Source organism: Sebastes umbrosus, chromosome 20, assembly GCF_015220745.1.
Source record: "Sebastes umbrosus isolate fSebUmb1 chromosome 20, fSebUmb1.pri, whole genome shotgun sequence".
Taxonomy (NCBI): Eukaryota; Metazoa; Chordata; class Actinopteri; order Perciformes; family Sebastidae; genus Sebastes; species Sebastes umbrosus.
The window spans coordinates 25,577,930-25,596,439 of NC_051288.1; the positions used below are offsets into that span (position 1 = coordinate 25,577,930).

General features: G+C 38.0%; 1 protein-coding gene across 5 annotated transcripts; it reads right to left on the reverse strand.

Annotated features, from left to right (window-relative positions):
* Window positions 1–241: 241 nt before the first annotated feature.
* On the reverse strand, window positions 242–12,788 carry gprc5c (G protein-coupled receptor, class C, group 5, member C). 5 transcript variants are annotated; one of them, XM_037754200.1, is made up of 6 exons: window positions 12,557–12,788; window positions 11,504–11,543; window positions 7,441–8,460; window positions 3,249–3,349; window positions 1,967–2,101; window positions 242–902 (listed from the first exon to the last, which is right to left on the reverse strand). In XM_037754200.1, exons 3-6 carry the CDS (start codon window positions 8,426–8,428, stop codon window positions 870–872), a joined length of 1,257 nt encoding a protein of 418 aa, XP_037610128.1. In that variant the 5' UTR covers window positions 8,429–8,460; window positions 11,504–11,543; window positions 12,557–12,788; the 3' UTR covers window positions 242–869. The 5 variants fall into 5 exon arrangements, with proteins under 5 accessions (XP_037610128.1, XP_037610129.1, XP_037610126.1 ...); XM_037754201.1 differs by having other exon boundaries at window positions 11,480–11,543; XM_037754198.1 differs by lacking the exon at window positions 11,504–11,543.
* Between the last annotated feature and the right edge of the window lie 5,722 nt (window positions 12,789–18,510).

The following is an 18,510-nucleotide window of genomic DNA, read 5'->3' on the forward strand; positions in this document are numbered from 1 at the left end:
TATATAAAGAAACAACTTCAAATAGAAATATCAATTTATGTCACATTTTATCAATTAATTAATGGCTACATTTATTTTTTTAATTATTTTTGCTACATTCAATGACATATTTATTTATTTATTTATTGAGTCATTTATTTAATTATTTATTTATTTATTTATTTTGGCAGGATCCGCCCTCCATAGATGTAGAACCATTGACACCCTCATAACATATTTACATTAATCCAACACCAGTAGCTCCATTTTATGTGTGAACTTTATTAATCTAGGCACAAAATATGTATTGACCCCTATAATTAAACTGGACTGTGATATAAGTGATATGTGTTTCTTCTTGTCCAGCCTGCTGTCTTCATGCCAAACTGAGTAAACAATGTTCCAGCGGTGCATTTCTGCCGCTGCACTGACGGTTATAAGGTTTGTTTGTGGTGTGTGTGGGTTGAAGGGGGGGGTGCACCGTGCGTGTACACGTGAATATGATATTTGCGCTGCCGTCAGCACCGTCACTCTTCATCTGTGTGATCGGGTCCAGCAGAGAGCTCGCCGTCCTCTCTCCAGAGAAAAGGCGACCATTGCAAAAAGTCTTTGTTGTGCAGCAAAGCCGTGGCTTCATCCCCTCGCTTTCACTTCCAAACGAAGCTCTATGCTGTCTGATACCCCCCCACACGGGACGCCAGTCAATAGAAGGGTTAGCTGTTTTCCACCAGAGGGGATGACCCAGCGTTCACCTCCACGTGTCTGGGTGCCGAGGGTTCCTCTTAGAACCAGCTCAGGGAACCGTGGAGAACAAACACACAGTCAGCAGGTGCAAATGAAAAGACGTGAACTGGAGTTAATGTGACGGGGAGGTGGGAGCATCAGCGTGTTCACCACTGGGACGTCCTATGCAGACCATTCCCCTGCAGGAGAAGAGAGAGACGGTAGAGATGTTGATCAAACAGCAACATGATGAGATTATAAAGGCTCTGGAAGGTTCCTCATCCGAGGAGGACGGCAGCTTCATTCACAACAGTAGACTCAAAAGGTGACCCAGGCTGAAAGTTAGCGTCATAATAACGCATTAACGCAACTTGCGATTTTTAGGTTGTAGCAGATTCAGTTTTAATGCTAGAGTGAAGATCCTGCATCATATGAAACTATAAAACCTGATGAATCCAGCGGTACCAACCATGTCATACTAGCTTGTCGTTAAGGAGGTTAAATAACTCTCCAAACTTCTGCTAAATTTTGGCGAGGAAAAACTGGCATGGCAATTTTCAAAGGGGTCCCTTGACCTCTGACCTCCAGATGTGTGAATGTAAATGGGTTCTATGGGTACCCACGAGTCTCCCCTTTACAGACATGCCCACTTACATTTTGAACAGATAAAAAAATGTGTGATTCATTTCCGATTAATCGCGATTAAATATTCTAATCGATCGACAGAGCTAATATATATATCTATATCCTTATATAGATATATATATATTGGACCATACTGCTGTGAATCCAAACAGCTGCCGTCCTCCGCAAATGAGAGAACTACAGACCTTCCAGAGCCACCTTAAAAACCTAGAGGTGAGTGTATCATAATCAAAATTAAGATTTTCAGTCAGACTTTTAGAAGATAAAGTAGAGCAGATAAGTGTAAAAGAAATAAGGAAAAGACAAATCATGTCAAATCAAACTCGACCCTTTTCACCAACGTTTCTTCCTGCATTGTAAGAGAACAGAAGGAAGAAGTCCAACCAGCGTATTGAGCAGATGAGGTAAAAGATAAGAGGCCTTGAGAGAGAGACTGAGCTCCACGAGAAAAAAGAAAACCCAGACAAAGAAGTGATTCATAGTCAACCTGCAGAAGAAGTTGCTATGGATACAGCAGGAGCCGAGAGGTCGCCATGCACAGAGGAAAGCATCTGGAGGTGAGCGAGTTGATAAGGAGGAACTGAGGAGAGCTGTGTGGAGTGAGGAGGGTACGACCTACGCTATTTCCGTTAGTCTGTGTGTGTGCGCCGTTCCCGGTCTCGGCGTGCGTGGAGGGGGTGCTGGTCCCGCTGTTGGCTGCAGAGTTGGCGGACGCTCTGGGAATGATCATGTCATAGGACACGTCCGGAGGGTGCTGCACAACATGACCCACGACAAAAACATCCAAGACATGAGGGAGGGGATGTATCTGTAACTGCCTGCTCTTTGGAAAGACCTCCACAAACCTTTTTACCAAAACTACAGAGACCTCAGAATGGCCTGTTTATGGAGGACTGAACCTGCCAATATCACAAATAAATTAATAAATAAATAAATGATTCAATAAATTACTAAATATGTCATTAAATGTAGCAAAAATAATATTAAAAATAAATGTAGCCATTAATTAATTGATCAAATGTGACATAAATTGATATTTCTGTTTTAATTTGCTTCTTTATTTATTTATCTTTGTGTTAATTCCCTTATTTATTCATTCTTCTGTTTAATTTTCCCTTTTATTTATTTATCTATTTATTTTTATTAACTTTTTTAATTTATTTATTTATTTTTGCACTTATTTTTTTATTCTATATTTAATTTTTATTATTTTTTTTCTGCATGATTTTCCCTTTGCATTTTACCCCTTATTTATTTCCTCAAACTTATTTATTTCTGTATTCTTTTCTTTTTACATTTCTTCATGCATTTCTGCCTCATTATGCAAACGAGGGGGCTGTCAATAAATGCATAAATACATAAATAAATTCATACATTTAAAAATAAATTAAAACATAAGTGCAAAAATAAATAAATACAAATAAATGCACAAATACATAAATAAATTTAAAAAATAATAAAAATAAATACATTGTACATAAAACGGAAAATCAAACAGAAGAGTAAATAAATAAGGGAAATAATACAAAGAAAAATAAATAAAGGACCAAATTTAAACAAAAATATCAATTTATGTCACATTTTATCAATTAATGGCAAAATTTATTTTTAATATTATTTTTGCTACATTTAATGGCATATTTGTTAATTTATCGAGTCATTTAATCATTTATTTTTGATTTTGGCAGGTGCGGTCCTTTATGTTTTTTATGACACTTGTACTTCTCGTAAAATATAAAGTGTATATATTGTGCTTAAACCCTGTTCACACAGTTAACCTTCACTGTGTCTCGTGTTTTGAATACTTCAGAGTAGTTCCTCAAATGTTACTGTTGTTCATTTCAATAATAATTTGCCTACCACAGGATCTGAGTTTGTGAACCAGCTCTTTATATACTCACATTTCCTATTGCTTTGCTGATGAGAGCCAGCTCAGTGGGCTGGTACACCGAACCACGCAGCTGACCGGTGTAGCCGCTGTACGGAGACACAGGCTTGGCCGCTGTAATGGACAGACAGAGACAACACACGTCATTTTATCTGTCACCATACAAGCCCTCTGTTTGATATCTTATCGTTCCCTAGCAACCATCTCTTAAATCTTTATAAGACAATCACTTGAGACCACGAGGAACTGTCTGTCCTGTCTCTTGTTTGTGCTCTCAGTGGTGCATCCTGCAGAAACACCCAGCAGGGAGATGGATGTGAGAGACGACGCTGTCACACTTTGCGGCTCCTAACGTCAAATATTTTTCCCTCGGATGAAACTGTTGCGACACCTCAGTTGCCGTGGAGACAACGCAAACACAAGGCGTGATGTGTGTGGTGCAGAGTGAGGAGCGTGTGATACAGTAGTTAGGGATGCAGTTCGATTCTAGACACTCATTAACAGGAATGATTCACATCATTACCTCTGAATACCTGACTGACGCTCTGGGAAAGAGTCCCGCTGCCGACGATTGTTATCGACTTCTTAGTCATCGTTGGTCACAATACGAGGGAAGAAGTTAACGATTTAGGGAGTTAACTGGGGAGTTCATGATTAAGTCAAATGTTGCTGCTCTGTATCGTAACCTCGGATATGAGCATTTTCATATCACACAACAGCAGCTGTGTTCAGCGTTTAGTGTTCATCAAGAAATGAAAACAAGCTTCAGTAAGGTGTAGAAAACAAACACATCTCAAGTTTAGGGAGAAAAAACTGAAGTTAGAGCTGTGAAAGTTTGATTTAACACCACTAATTTCTTAAGAACTTATGATATTTAGGTTGTAGTGGCTCAGTTTTAAAGCTAGAGTGAAGATACTGGTATCAAATGAAACTAAAAACCTGATGAATCTATTAGTACCAACCATGTCATACTAGCTTGTCTAAAGGAGGCTAAATAATGCTCCAAACTTGTGCTACATTTTAGCGAGGAAAAACTGTCATGTCCATTTTCAAAGGGGTCCCCTTGACCTCTGACCTCCAGATATGTGAATGTAAATGGGTTCTATGGGTACCCACGGGTCTCCCCTTTACAGACATGCCCACTTTATGATAATCGCATGCAGTTTGGGGCAAGTCATAGTCAAGTCAGCACACTGACACACTGACAGCTGTTGTTGCCTGCTGGGCTGCAGTTTGCCATGTTATGATGTGAGCATATTGTTTTATGCTAAATGCAGTACCTGTGAGGGTTTCTGGACAATATCTGTCATTGTTTTGTGTTGTTAATTGATTTCCAATAATAAATATATACATACATTTGCATAAAGCAGCATATTTGTCCACTCCCATGTTGATAAGAGTATTAAATACTTGACTAATCTCCCTTTAAGGTACATTTTGACATTGACAAAAGACAAGGAGAGCACCCACAAGGAAAGGAGGGAGATAACGAGGAACAGGTGAAATTCATCAGGGTGGGGCAGACAATCACACAGGTGGGAAACAAACAAAGGCAGGAAGTAAAACAAGACAACACACAGTAGAAGAGGACTTGATAATGTGAAGACTTTACTGCACAACATTCATTTTTATCTCATGTTGAACGCCAACATTGAATCTATAAACTAAAGGTCCTGACACACCAAGCCAACGGTCGGACAGTTTGGGGTCGTCGGTGAGCGTCTGTCGGTCTAGTTTTTGCGGTGTGTCCCGCACCGTCGGCTCTAGTCAGCCCATGTCGGAGTGTTTTTTCGCGGCGGAGCTCGTCGGTGAGAGAAATCACTCTGATTGGCTGTTCAGCTTAAACGAATCAGCGCACGAGAAGAGAAACGGACGTGAGGCAAGCAAACCAACAATCTTCATCTCATCTGATTGTTCCAACACGGATATTTTCACAGCGACATGAACATCTGGAATGAAGCTAAGTGGTGAGTGAGAGCGGTGTGAAAATGGTCGGCAGACGCCGCTTTGTTTCATGTACATATCATATGGTGCCTTCAAATGTGGTGGCGTTTACCGTGTTTAAGAGAAGAGTCCATATGAACGCACCCCTCATGTCGAATTCACGACTTTATAAGTGGAAAGTTTCTGACAGTTCAGAGTTCACGAGTTGTGACGTGTTTGTTGATGTTGTCAGAAACGGCGGAGGCCATGGAAGTTCATTTTTTGGTGCATAATAAGTGAATATAAATTTAGTCGTATATTGTTTTTCTTCATAATTGTATATGTCCGAATAAAATGTCAATGTTCCTTCCTCCTCTGTCATTATGTCTTTGCTTTTCCTGCATTATGTTACCCACTTGCTAGCTTGCTAACTTGTTATCCTCTGTGGCTTCTAGACGCTGACAGTAACGTTAATATTGCCGTTGCTCAGCAGCGGAGTTCTCACGACTTAACCACTTGAACGCCACGCATATTGTGTGCACGACATCCCATGTTGCTCACCAGTTTCATTTGAAGGCTCCAATAACATATCCTCCATCCTCGCTCTTCCTGTTTCCCTTTCTGAATGATGAACACAGACTACCGCCGCCTGCCGGTGTGGAGAGTTATTTCCTCTCACGCAGGCGCAGAACGTGCGCGCTAACTGGTCGTCGGCTGTCGTCTTTACGGTGTGTTCTAGTGCAACATGTTGGCTAAGACAAAGGTGATGTGAGGAGACTGAAAGGTCAGCCTTCGTAGTTCTCTGATGTCACGTTGGTGGTGCAGAAAGTGTGATTTCCTCCTGAAACGCTGCAGAGAATGAGTTCTCCCAGAATGGAAATAGCTGAATATAAATAGCTAGTTACTTTCCACCTCTACACCCTGGTGACACAAGCTGACAGAGTTTGTGAAAAGCACTGCAGGACATTAGCAGCCACACAACACCGACTACCTCATCATCTATGATTATCCTGAGAGGCGACACACTTCTGATCTCGGTGGCTTTTCTCCTGCATCGGATCCTGTTCGGCTCAGGACTCAGACGGCAGCATATCACATTCTGTGGGCTCATCACGTAGATGCAAAATAACCTTTTGAGGACATTTTATTTTGCAGGGTAATCGGTCTGTTCTGATGTTTTTGTGGGCTTGAAACTTTTCACTCAGCTGCACAAGGTCACTCTGTATATTCTGTGATGAGCATATTATAATACCGACAAAGGACAGACTGTACGATTCAATGTTCCCAGACGTTCCCCCGACAAAACGGTGGCTCAACAAATATGATGCAAGCAGACGTTTTAATGAACTCCCAGTTTGACTATGAGTGATATGTAGTCAGGGAGGTAACTGTGTGACTAATGTGTCACATGCAAAGTGAATGTACTTTTGTTTAACACCTTGTTTACACACAGTTTGGTTTTGTGTATAATGATAATCACATGCAGTTTGGGGCAAGTCATAGTCAAGTCAGCACACTGACACACTGACAGCTATTGTTGCCTGTTGGGCTGCAGTTTGCCATGTTATGATTGGAGCATATTGTTTTATGCTAAATGCAGTACCTGTGAGGGTTTCTGGACAATATCTGTTATTGTTTTGTGTTGTTAATTGATTTACAATAATAAATATATACATACATTTGCATAAAGCAGCATATTTGTCCACTCCCATGTTGATAAGAGTATTTAATACTTGACAAATCTCCCTTTAAAGTACATTTTGAACAGATAAAAAATTTGTTATTTATCCTTCTTTGCGACAAGCTAGTATGACATGGTTGATACCGATGGATTCATTAGATTTTATAGTTTTATATGATGCCAGTATCTTCACTCTAGCTTTAAAACTGAGTCCGCTAACCTTAAAATCGCAGGTAAAGAAATTAGTGGCGTTAAAACAAATTTGCGTTAACGCGTTATTATTGTGTTAACTTTGACAGCCCTAGTTTTTGAGTTTTATTATGTCATCCTGCAGTGAAATTGCTGATACGTACAAGTGTTAAGTACCCGAGTTGACCGAGTTTTTTAAGTAGTGTAATGACGATAGATTAAAGTCAACAAAAGAGCGATATATATCCTGCCTGTAGGCTCCACTAGGAGATAGACTACAAACCTTTCAGAGCCACATTTCAGGCCTACAGGTGGAGTTTGATACAACACAGAGAGTTTTACATCAACGTAAAGATGAAATAAACATCTGACTGTTCTCAGAGGAGCTTCAACGTGTCAGCAGGTTACCTACCTTGGTTGGGCTCGTCCATAGAGAAAGCTTTATTCTCCACGAACATGTTCTGGGAGCCCTGCTCCTTCAGGATCGTCTCGTAGCCGACTCCTCGGTTCGGGTATAGATCTTCCCCCAAGCTCTGCTGGCTTTCACCGTCACCCGTCAAAGTGCAGATGTCAGGAATGGTGTAGAGGATGAGGAACGCCCAAGCGTTCGCCACCAAGGCGATGGCCAAGGTGGGGTCGTCCCAGGTGGGCCCCCCTCTCCTCTCGTTCCCGTAGACGTACATGACGATCCACGCCACCCAGATCCCCACAGAGATCAGGCTGGTTAGAAGGATGAAGGCGCCTTCCTTCTTCCACTGATTGTGTTTGCCCGCCATGATGGCCAGACTCGCCACCACCACGGCCAGGATCAGGGTCATCACGTAGATCAGCGCCATGACGAAGTCCTCGTTGGCGATGTTGCAAGGCGTAACCGTGGCTCTGCTAGCTTCGGCGGTGGCATTGAGTGGCCCCTGTGGGTGGCGCACTATTGTGATGATCAGCCACTCGGTGTTGATGACCACCTCCACCAGCCACAGCCCCACCGCCCCCAGACACAGGGCCCAGGCCCGCGGCCCGCTGTTCCGCCTGGCGAGGATGTTCAGCCTCACACACTGCATCAGGAGGCAGGCGAAGCAGCCGCCAAACAGCACCCCGAAGAGGAACCTCCGCGAGGCGCAGGTTGAGAAGTCCTTTCCCACGATGAAGGCGAAGGTCAGGCAGAAGAGGCCGGCGGTGCAGACCAGGAACCAGGCGTGGAGCGCCACCGAGCTCTTCCGGTTCTTGTCCTGCGTGAAGGGCACGCTGGCCAGCAGCGAGACAAAGAGCACGAAGGAGAAGACGACGCCGGCCGCCGCGATCGCCTCCAGCACGATGCCCCACGCGGCATTAAGGTCACACAGGTTGTAATAGAGGGAGTCCACGTTAGAGCCGCAACCCAGAGGGGTGTCGTTGGCAGCCATGGCGACCGGGAGAGTTGTTCTGGGATCCTGACCTGTTCAGACGGACAAACGGGGAGAGTCTGAGAGACGCTGGATGTGTACAGATCTACACAAAGACTCAGATACGTCACCAATGCTGCGTTAGGATACTGCTGTCTACACCCGATTAAGCAAATATTACAGTTCAATGAGTCAGTAAACACACAGCACCACATGGGATTCAAACCTTTGTCACCATGTTTACACGGAAAATATGTAACAAGGAATTACTGGACTGTTGTTCCGAGGAGGAAAAGAATCAGAAAGCTGAGACCAAAAACATCAGAGGAATGTCAAACTATGTCCCAACTCTGACGTTAATCATTGATGGGATCTGTCCTCAAATATTGTTTCTGTACATTGCGTTTGAATCAATGAGGTGAAAGTGCAGTTTGTAGTTTAAATATCAAATCAAAAAGTCTCACATCAGTGGGACTTTCATGATTATTTCTAATGAACAACATTCAATCAGAGGGTCTGTTTTGTGAATAAACATTTCACGGCAGGTTTCAGGTAATCTAATGGATAAATGAATAGATTACTAAATATTAAAGTGTTTTAATTGGTTATCTCCTAGTTTCACTAATAAAGACCAATAATGGTATGGGTTTGGAATAGTTTATTACGTATTCAGATGGAGGGGAGCAATGATGATGTAGGAGGATGAGGGATGAGGTACGTTTTGAACGGATAACAAATGTGAGATTAATTTGTGATTAATCGTGATTAAGTATTGTAATCAATCACCCTAGTTTTTAATTGATTATCTGCATTATTTTAGATTTTTTAAGGGGCATCAATCTCTTAAAGGAAACTTAAATCTTCAATCAAAGTCATGCTAGGCTTTTCACAATAACAGACACATTTATGAAACAGCCTTCTCATCTTTTTCACCGTGTCTGGCTGCTTCCTTTTGTCCCCGTCAGATTGAATTACTCTGACTCGAGGACACGTCTCTGAGTCAAACTGATAGCAGTGTGGTGGCGGACGTTCAGTCACGACAAGGATCTTTGTGGAACAAAGAAATCAACCTTGTCTGGTTCTCCGTGATGATGTCGGTCCCTTTGTGAGTGCTGTCAGTCCGCTGGTAGACGATAATAAAATGTTTGTTTTCATTCAGGGTGTGACCTCTAATCACACACAGGACTGAAGCTGCTGCACTATTCTTCTCTAGATTTCAGACCTGTATTAACACATGTAGGTCCCAATCTTTACACATCACCTCTGTTACCATGGAGACCTCAAGGACCAGCTGATTTATGGCCTGTCTGAATGCTCAAGGATGAACACAAGCCACATTTTCATTCAGCTATTTTGCTTTCCAGATATCTCATACTGCTGGACCACTCAGCAGGTTCATGTAAAACAACCTAAAGAACTAAAGACTCCCAGCTGGTCAGACTTGTTTGACTCATTTACAACTTTATCAAGATCCAAACAAATCAGTAAAATAACAACGAAACCCAACTAACGCAGACTAACGGCGTTCTGCACACTTTACGTCCTTCGGCGCCACGCCAGGCAGCACTCCTCTGTTGTTGAGAGCCAGACGAGCATGTTGTTGTGCTCATGCTCCGAGGGAATATCCATCAGGCAGTCTACACTTTGACTCTTTTGGACCAATAGTTTTTGAGAAAAGTGGTGAAAAGAAACGCCTCCGGCTGTGTAGGAAGATCATTAAGCTACAGAGCGCGTAACATGACTTCAACGGCGATTAAACTAAATTTAAAATGTCAAAATATTCAGTTGATGTAATAAACATTGACTTTATTGACCTTTTATTTAAAGGCAGGGTTGACGATGTTCTCCAGTCTACACTATTTGTTCTACTGGTTGAAATGGTCTTTACACCCCGACAGCGATCCGTTACTGATGAGCTCTGAAAAAGGACCAGAAAAGAGCCGTCATCTGTAGCTGCTGTAATCCTGTAAAACCATCTACCAATCACTGCCTCGCGGTCCGCTTGGAAAGAACCAATCAGATGCCTCCCTGCCTCCCTGCTCGTTCTCTACTCTTAGCGTGCACCAGCCTGAACTCAAAGCGCGTCGCCGCCGCATGTTTCCTGGAGAATGGAAGAGAAAACTCAGCCCTGCAGTAGCACTGCTGCGGTTACTTGTCATGAGGTAGCGTTGTTGAGTTGAGGTCCTCTCTCCGCTCTGTGTCTGTGAAGTAGTTACGATGCGGCGGTGCTCGTGCATGTGTGTGTGTGTGTGTGTGTGTGTGTGGGGGGGGGGGTTCAGACGGAGCTCCTTAGACTTTCATATTATGCTAGCTTTCCTACATCGTCCACCCTATCTTTAAGTTACACTGCTGTAACATCAAAGTTGCGTGCAGGATTACGTGCAAACAGCGTCTGTGTTACTTAGTTAGGTTTAGTTAAAGAATGCTGGTTTGGGTTAAAATAACACCGGAAGTACAGAAGTTACGTGACAAATAAAGCAACATTGACTTCTGGTTTCTCACGGGACATGAACAGCGGTTTCTTGGGCAAAAATCCTGTGGCTTTTGACCCACCCATCCAAACCGAACTCCTCCCTATTTGGCGTTCGCTGCGCTTTATACTTTCCGGTTCACAATTACGTGAATTACGAATTGATGTTGTGCTGACCATCAAGACAAATTTTTTAATTTGTGTCTATGTGCACGAATCAATACATGTGCGACTGTGCGAGTCTGCATTTCAGTGTGCGACGGTCATCCCTGCAAACTCCTCCATGAAAAGTTCCGGTATTTCAGAAAGTGCTACCCCCCCAACCAGGACCTTTTTACCACAAAAATACATAATCTAGTCCCTGATCCGTGCAATCGAAACACAAAAAGTTCTCCAAAAGGTTTTTTAGTTCTTGCGGTGGAAACGGTGCTAAAGTTTTTCAGCCATCGTGGATGAGAATCTACGACCCGCTGATAAAGATCATGTGATGTGACTGAAAGCTCGTCAACAGCTACTAAATGATGAGATTGTTTTCTCAACAAAAGCTTCAATGTGTGTTCGACTATAATATAATGTCAATCCAATCACAGAGAAATCAATACAGTGTTGACTCCCAGGAGCCCCACCAGGTCAGGGTCCCCTTTAGAAGATCCAGTATATCCGGCCCTGGAAGGACTCACTCAGTTAGATTTCATCATCTCTTCATCTATTTAGCTCAGTTTCAGTAGCTTTTATATAAAACACACACGTCTCCTGCACATCTGCAGCTGGAGATGCAATTAATGAACAAACAAAAACACAAATAAAGTTTCTACTTTCCCCTGGTCACCATGTTACACTTTAGCCTGATTTAGGCAGATTTAAACAGCAATATGAAGTATTTTGTTCATCTGAATATTAAAATAAATAAATAAATAACTTGCAAAATGAATAAATGTCATTAAATATAGCAAAAAATAATATTAAAAATAAATGTATCCATTGATTATTTGATAGAATGTGACATAAATTGATATTTGTTTTATTTTGCTTCTCTATTTATTTATTTTGTATTAAATCCTTTATTTTTTTAACTCTTCTTTTTTATTTTCCCTTTTATTTATTTCTGTCTTATTTTTGTTATTTTTAATTTTGACATTGATTTTTTATTTATTCATTTATTTCAACATTTATATTTTATTTATTTATTTATTCATTCTTGTATTTATTTATATTTATTTTTAAAGGTACATATTTATTTATGTAGTTATGCATTTATTTATTTATTAATGCACGATTTTCCTTTTGCATTTCACCCCAAATTTCCCAAAACTTAATTATTTCTGTATTCTTATATTTATACATTTCTTTATACATTTCTTTATGCATTTATGCTTCATTATGCATAAATATACACATTTAAAAATAAATATGAAAAATAAATAGCAGTTTCACACCCACTTCATGTTGCGTTCAGGGACATAAATGACCATTAGATACACTTTAACCTGCATGTAGAAGTAATATAAGATATCAGAGACTTCCTCTGCTACTTTAAAATCCACAAAAACTGCATTTAGTGTAGTTTTAAGCACTTAAAGTAGCCTGAACTTTAAATAAAAGGCATCAACAGTCAGCTCTGAGTGAGATAATTCTTCTATTAAGAGTATAAAACTTAATGAATGTGATGTGTTCACTACCTGAATGTTGTCAGCAGCTGGTTGTTGCTCCAGAAGGCTCAGACAGGTGAAGGTAAATCATCCAGAGCAAAACTAAAAGTTTCTTCTCTTCTGATAAATCTGATATGAAACCTCCTCAGACTGATCTCAGCTCAGCTCACTTCACATCAAACACAAAACAAGAAGTTAAAGATCCTTCAGGAGCGAGTTCAGACCATCTGAAACGATGCTGTGATGGTTTCTCTCTCTCTCTCTCTCTCTCTCTCTCTCTCTCTCACACACACTCTGTATGGAGGACTGAACCTGCCAAAATAAATGAATAAATAAATGACTCAATACATAAATAAATACGTCATTAAATGTAACAAAAATAATATTAAAAATAAATGTAGCTATTAATTAATTGATAAAATATGATGTAAATTGATATTTGTTTTAATTTTTTTTCTTTATACATTTACACATACACACATTTAAAAATAAATAAATAAAAAATAACTGCAAAAATAAATTTATAACTATAACTAAAATAAAACTATTTTATCAATTAATGAATACCCTATTTTTAATATTATTTTTGCAAAATGTATTTTACATATTTATTTATTTTTCTTTGTATTGATTACCTTATTTATTTACTCTTCTGTTTAATTTTCCCTTTTATTTATTTATTTATTCATTCATTTATTGGCTTATTTGCATAATGAAGCAAAGATGCATAAAGAAAAGAATACAGAAATAAATAAATTTGGGGAAATAAATAAGGGGTGAAATGCAAAGGGAAAATCAATTTAATCAACTTAATAAATAAATAAAGGCATAATTACATAAATCATACATACCTTTAAAACTTAATATTAAATAAATAAAAAATAAGTGCAAAAATAAATAAATAAAATATAAATGCGAAAATAAATGAATAAATAAAAGATAAATGCAAAAAAATTAGAAATAAATAAAAATAAATATATAAATAAATAAAAGGGAAAATACCAATGTATGTCAATTAATTAACGCCTACATTTATTTTAAATATTATTTTTGCTACATTGATTTATTTATTATTTATTTGATCACAGCCTCACTGAAACATCTAACATGTGAGTGTGGAGTGTGAGTGGTGTGTAGCAGCATCTAGTGGTGGAAAGTGTTCAATCCAGCTGAAGTTTAGGGAAGTTTAGCCTCATGAAGGTGGCAGAAACCTACAAAGAAAGGACACTAATATTAACACACTTTTATTATTTTTAGAGGCAAACCCAAATGTGAAAGGCACAGTTTAGTTAAATGTATAAGGACTGCATTTTCCCAAAGTTCAGTTTACCTGGGATGGTTAACTTTGGGACCTTGTTCTGGGATTAAATATATAATTTAAATAGACTTTTAAATTTCTAAATAAGTTTTGTTTTCTTTGTTTCCAGTTCTCAGTTATTATTTCCTGTTTTATTTTGGTATACTGCCTTTGTCTTTTGTTTCAGATATTACACTTCCTGCTCTCGTGTGTTTCCCGTCAGTGTGATTATCTACTCTGCCCAGATCAGTTTCACCTGTCCCTCATTACCCTTCTCCTCTTGTGTATTTAGTCTGCATGCTCCCTTTAGTCTGTGCCAGTTCGTTACTCTTTTAGTGGCCGTTTAGTGGGTGTTTAGTGGGCGGTTATGATCTCCACAGAGTCCTAGTGGTTTTGACCTTGCTGCTGAAGTCTAGTGGTGTTTTTTGGTACCTCTGCCTGTCTTCTCTGGACAGTTACCTGTAATCCACCTTGTGTTTTTGCAGAGTAAAGACTCTTACTTGTACCTTTGTCTGTGAGCTGTGCGTTTGGGTCCACTTCCTGCTGATATTTAAAGTCAGGATTTAGGAATTGGTCTTTGAGTGCTGACAGTAGAAGTGACATCTTTTGGTCAATGATTGAAGGAGCAGTCCACGCAGAGAAAAGCTCCTCCTGCTCTTTATACTGTATGTCCCTCCAGTTTACTCTCACTCACACTTGTTGCTCAAGAAGTGATTATTTCTGCTTCATTTCCCTCAGCGAGGCGTCTGCCTGCTCTGATCTCTACTCACTTTCATTCTCTCTTTTCAGCTCCTCCATATGTCTCTCACTGATGTATGGAGGACACAACCTGCCAAAATCAAAAATAAATAATTAAATGACTTGAAAAATGAATAAATGTCATTAAATGTAGCAAAAATAATATTAAAAATAAATGTAGCCATGGATTATTTGATAATATTTTGATAAATTGATATTTGCTTTAATTTGCTTCTTTATTTATTTATTTTGTATTAATTCCTTTATTTTTTTTAACTCTTCTGTTTTATTTTCCCTTTATTTATTTCTGTCTTATTTGTTATTTTTTAATCTTGACATTGATTTTTTATTTATTCATTTATTTTAACATTTATATTTTATTTATTTATTTTTAACATTTATGTTTTATTTATTTATTTTTGTAATTATTTTGTATTTATTTATATTTATTTTTAAAGGTACGTATTTATTTATGTAATTATGCATTTATTTATTTATTTATTTATTTATGCACGATTTTCCTTTTGCATTTAACCCCAAATTTCCCCAAACTTAATTATTTCTGTATTCTTATATTTATACATTTCTTTACACATTTATTTATGCATTTCTGCTTTATTATGCATAAATACACACATTTAAAAATAAATATGAAAAATAAGTACAAAAATTAATAAATTAATAAAAATATATGCAAACATTTAAAAATTAATACAAAATAAATACATAAATAAATAAAAGGAAGAAGAGTAAATATATTTGGGAATTATTACAAAGATAAATAAATAAAGAAGCAAATTAAAACAATTTACACATCACATTTTATCAATTAATTAATGGTTACATTTATTTTTTATATTATTTTTGCTAAATTTAATGACATTTATTTATTTATTGAGTCATTTATTTATTCATTTATTTTTTATTTGGCAGGTACCATCCTCCATAACATACAGTATCTCTGTGATAAAATAAACTGCACCAATCCTGTGTTAAACATTTATTTCCTCCCCATATAAAACTCTTCTCAGTGCTTACAGACAGGATCATTCTGCATTACAGTTACAGAAATAATGTAAACAATGCACATGAAGCCACTTCAACAACAACCGGCCAACAAGACTTTCAACGTTTAGCATATTCAGATTGACTCAAGCTGTGAAAAATAAAAGCTCTCTGACTGTACATCTAAAACAACAGTTGTTCCATATTAAAGTTAAAGTTTAAACTGACTGAACAAACAAGCAGTGTTGACATTGGAGATGTTGGAGAGTACAGATGTTATTCTCATGAGATATCAGGAAGTCTGAGCCAAAGACTGACGCTTTGTCCAGGATATGTTTTATGGAGGACGGAACCTGCCAAAATAAAAAATAAATGAACAAATAGATATTGACTTGATTACTGAATAAATAAATATCTCATTAAATTTAGCAAAAATAATATAAAAAATAAATGTAGCCATTAATTATTTGATAAAATGTAATATATATTGATATTTATGTTTTAATTTGCTTCTTTATTTATTTATCTTTGTATTAATTCCCTTATTTATCTACTCTTATGTTTTATTTATTTATTTATTTATTTTTGCATTTATTTTTTATTTATTTAATAATTGTTGCACTTCTCTTTTTATATTTGCTTTTAAATGTATGTATTTATTCATGCATTAATTGACAGCTCCCTTGTTTGCATAATGAGGCAGAAATGCATAAAGAAATGTGTAAAGAAAAGAATACAGAAATAAATAAGTTAAGGAAATAAATAAGGAGCGAAATGCATAGGGAAAATCATGCAGAAATAAATACATAAATAAATGCATACATTTAAAAATTAATATGAAATAAATTGAAAAACTAATAAAATAATAATATATTATTATTAATAATAATAATAATAATAATAATAATAATAATAATAATAATATAATAACCAAAAAAGTGCAAAAAAAAAAAATAACATTAAAAATTCATTTACAAAATACATGCGTAAATAAAAACAAATAAAAGGGAAAATTTAATAGAAGAGTAAATAAATAAGGGAATTAATACAAAGATAAATACAAAAAAGAAGCAAATTAAAACAAAAATATAAATTTATGTCACATTTTATCAATTAATTAATGGCTACATTTAGTTTCAATATTATTTTTGCTACATTTAATGACATATTTATGTATTTATTGAATCATTTATTTATTTATTCATTTATTTTTTATTTTGGCAGCTTCCGTCCTCCATAATGTTTTAAGTATGTCCTTTAACCGTAAAAGTTTTCTGTATTTAATCTATTACATCTGATAGGATACTCTTATCCCTCTCTGCGGTGCTTTGTCTTTTCGTGACGCCTCCGGACACCTGATGAGCAGCCAGCAGGGCTGATTAGGAGCAGATTCAGGGGGCATGACCAGCTGTTTGAACAGGCACAAAGGACAGGTGGCAGGCAGACAGGAGGACGTGTTGTCAGTGGGCTCTTTAATGTCCTCACACCTCAACTCTCTCCTCCTTCACCGCCTCCATTAAACTTTAATCAAAGCCTGCTCTTACATCTTAGCATCACATTACGGCCTTGACTGTTTATTCAGTCATCTCTCTGACCCCCACTGTCTGAACCAGTGTAAGGTCGCCGCCGCTACACGCTCTCTCACGCCCCCCCTCTGTTGTTGTCGGGCAGCGGGAGACATCTTCAAAGAAACAGTTTGCATGTACATCTGCGTACGGACTCTCAGAACTCAGTGTGGGACGACGAGCAGACTGACACGGGGACACAACACGGTGTCTCTGACTGTTACAGTAAACACAGTGAGGACCGGCAGGCGGCTTACACTGGAAACTTTATACCTGAATGGGTGGTCAGAGGAGACGTATAGACGTTATATATTCTACTTGAGACTGATGATTGTAGATATGAAAGCTGCATTAAAGGAACAGTGTGTAGTGTTTCAGGAATCTGTTAGCAGAAATGGAATATAATATTCATATGTTTAATATCAGCCTCGTGTCACGCTTGCAGAAAAGCTCAATGCCATGTGATTAACGATGTGAAACGACTGGTTAAGTTTAGGCAACAACACGACTTGGTTGAGGTTAGAATAAAGATCACTGTTTGTGTTAAAATAATAACGTAACTGTAACAACTAGGGCTGTTGAAGTTAACGCGATAATAACGCAAATTTGTTTTAAGCTAGAGTGAAAATACTGGTATCATATGAAACTATAAAACCTAAAGAATTCATCGGTACCAACCATGTCATACTAACTTGCCGCGAATGAGGTTAAATAACGCTCCAAATTTGTGCTAAATTTTGATGAGGACAAACTGGCATGGCCATTTTCAAAGGTTTTATGCTAAATGCAGTACCTGTGAGGGTTTCTGCACAATATCTGTCATTGTTTTGTGTTGTTAATTGATTTACAATAATAAATATATACATACATTTGCATAAAGCAGCATATTTGTCCACTCCCATGTTGATAAGAGTGTAAAATACTCGACAAATCTCCCTCTAAGGTACATTTTGAACAGATAAAAAATGAACTACTAAAAATCAAAGTGACAGCTCACATTTCCCGAGGGGCATTAATTAAATATATACATATACAACAGATGGCTCTTACAAAAGTTAACATCATAAATGCAAATTAGCTGTTAGAAGTTTAAGTGCAGATTTTTCACAATACTGATACAACAAGTGAGTAAAATGTGTCATGAATTTGTGATGATGTTACATGAAAGTTCCCGTTGCAAATGGAAATGTACTAGCTGACGTTTGTGCATGTGTTCGTACATGCATGAGAGTGTGTACCTTCTTGTGTGTGTGTGTTTGTGTAGGCCATCGGGCTAATGTGGTTTGTTTAGCCAGAGCTGAGGCCGTGTTGGTGATGTAGCGGAGGGTCTGTTTGAAGAGCAGGGTCTTCACTCCTTCAGCTTAAACAGCCAGCTTTCA

Bases quoted from the DNA above. Each gene is read 5' to 3' on its own strand.
- gprc5c (XM_037754198.1), bottom strand. From the start codon at position 8,428: ATGGCTGCCAACGACACCCCTCTGGGTTGCGGCTCTAACGTGGACTCC. The intron at 3,350-7,440 runs GTAGGTAACCTG...TGTCCATTACAG, and splicing joins TATGGACGAGCCCAACCAAG to CGGCCAAGCCTGTGTCTCCG. The intron at 2,102-3,248 runs GTGAGTATATAA...CATGTTGTGCAG, and splicing joins TCAGCAAAGCAATAGGAAAT to CACCCTCCGGACGTGTCCTA.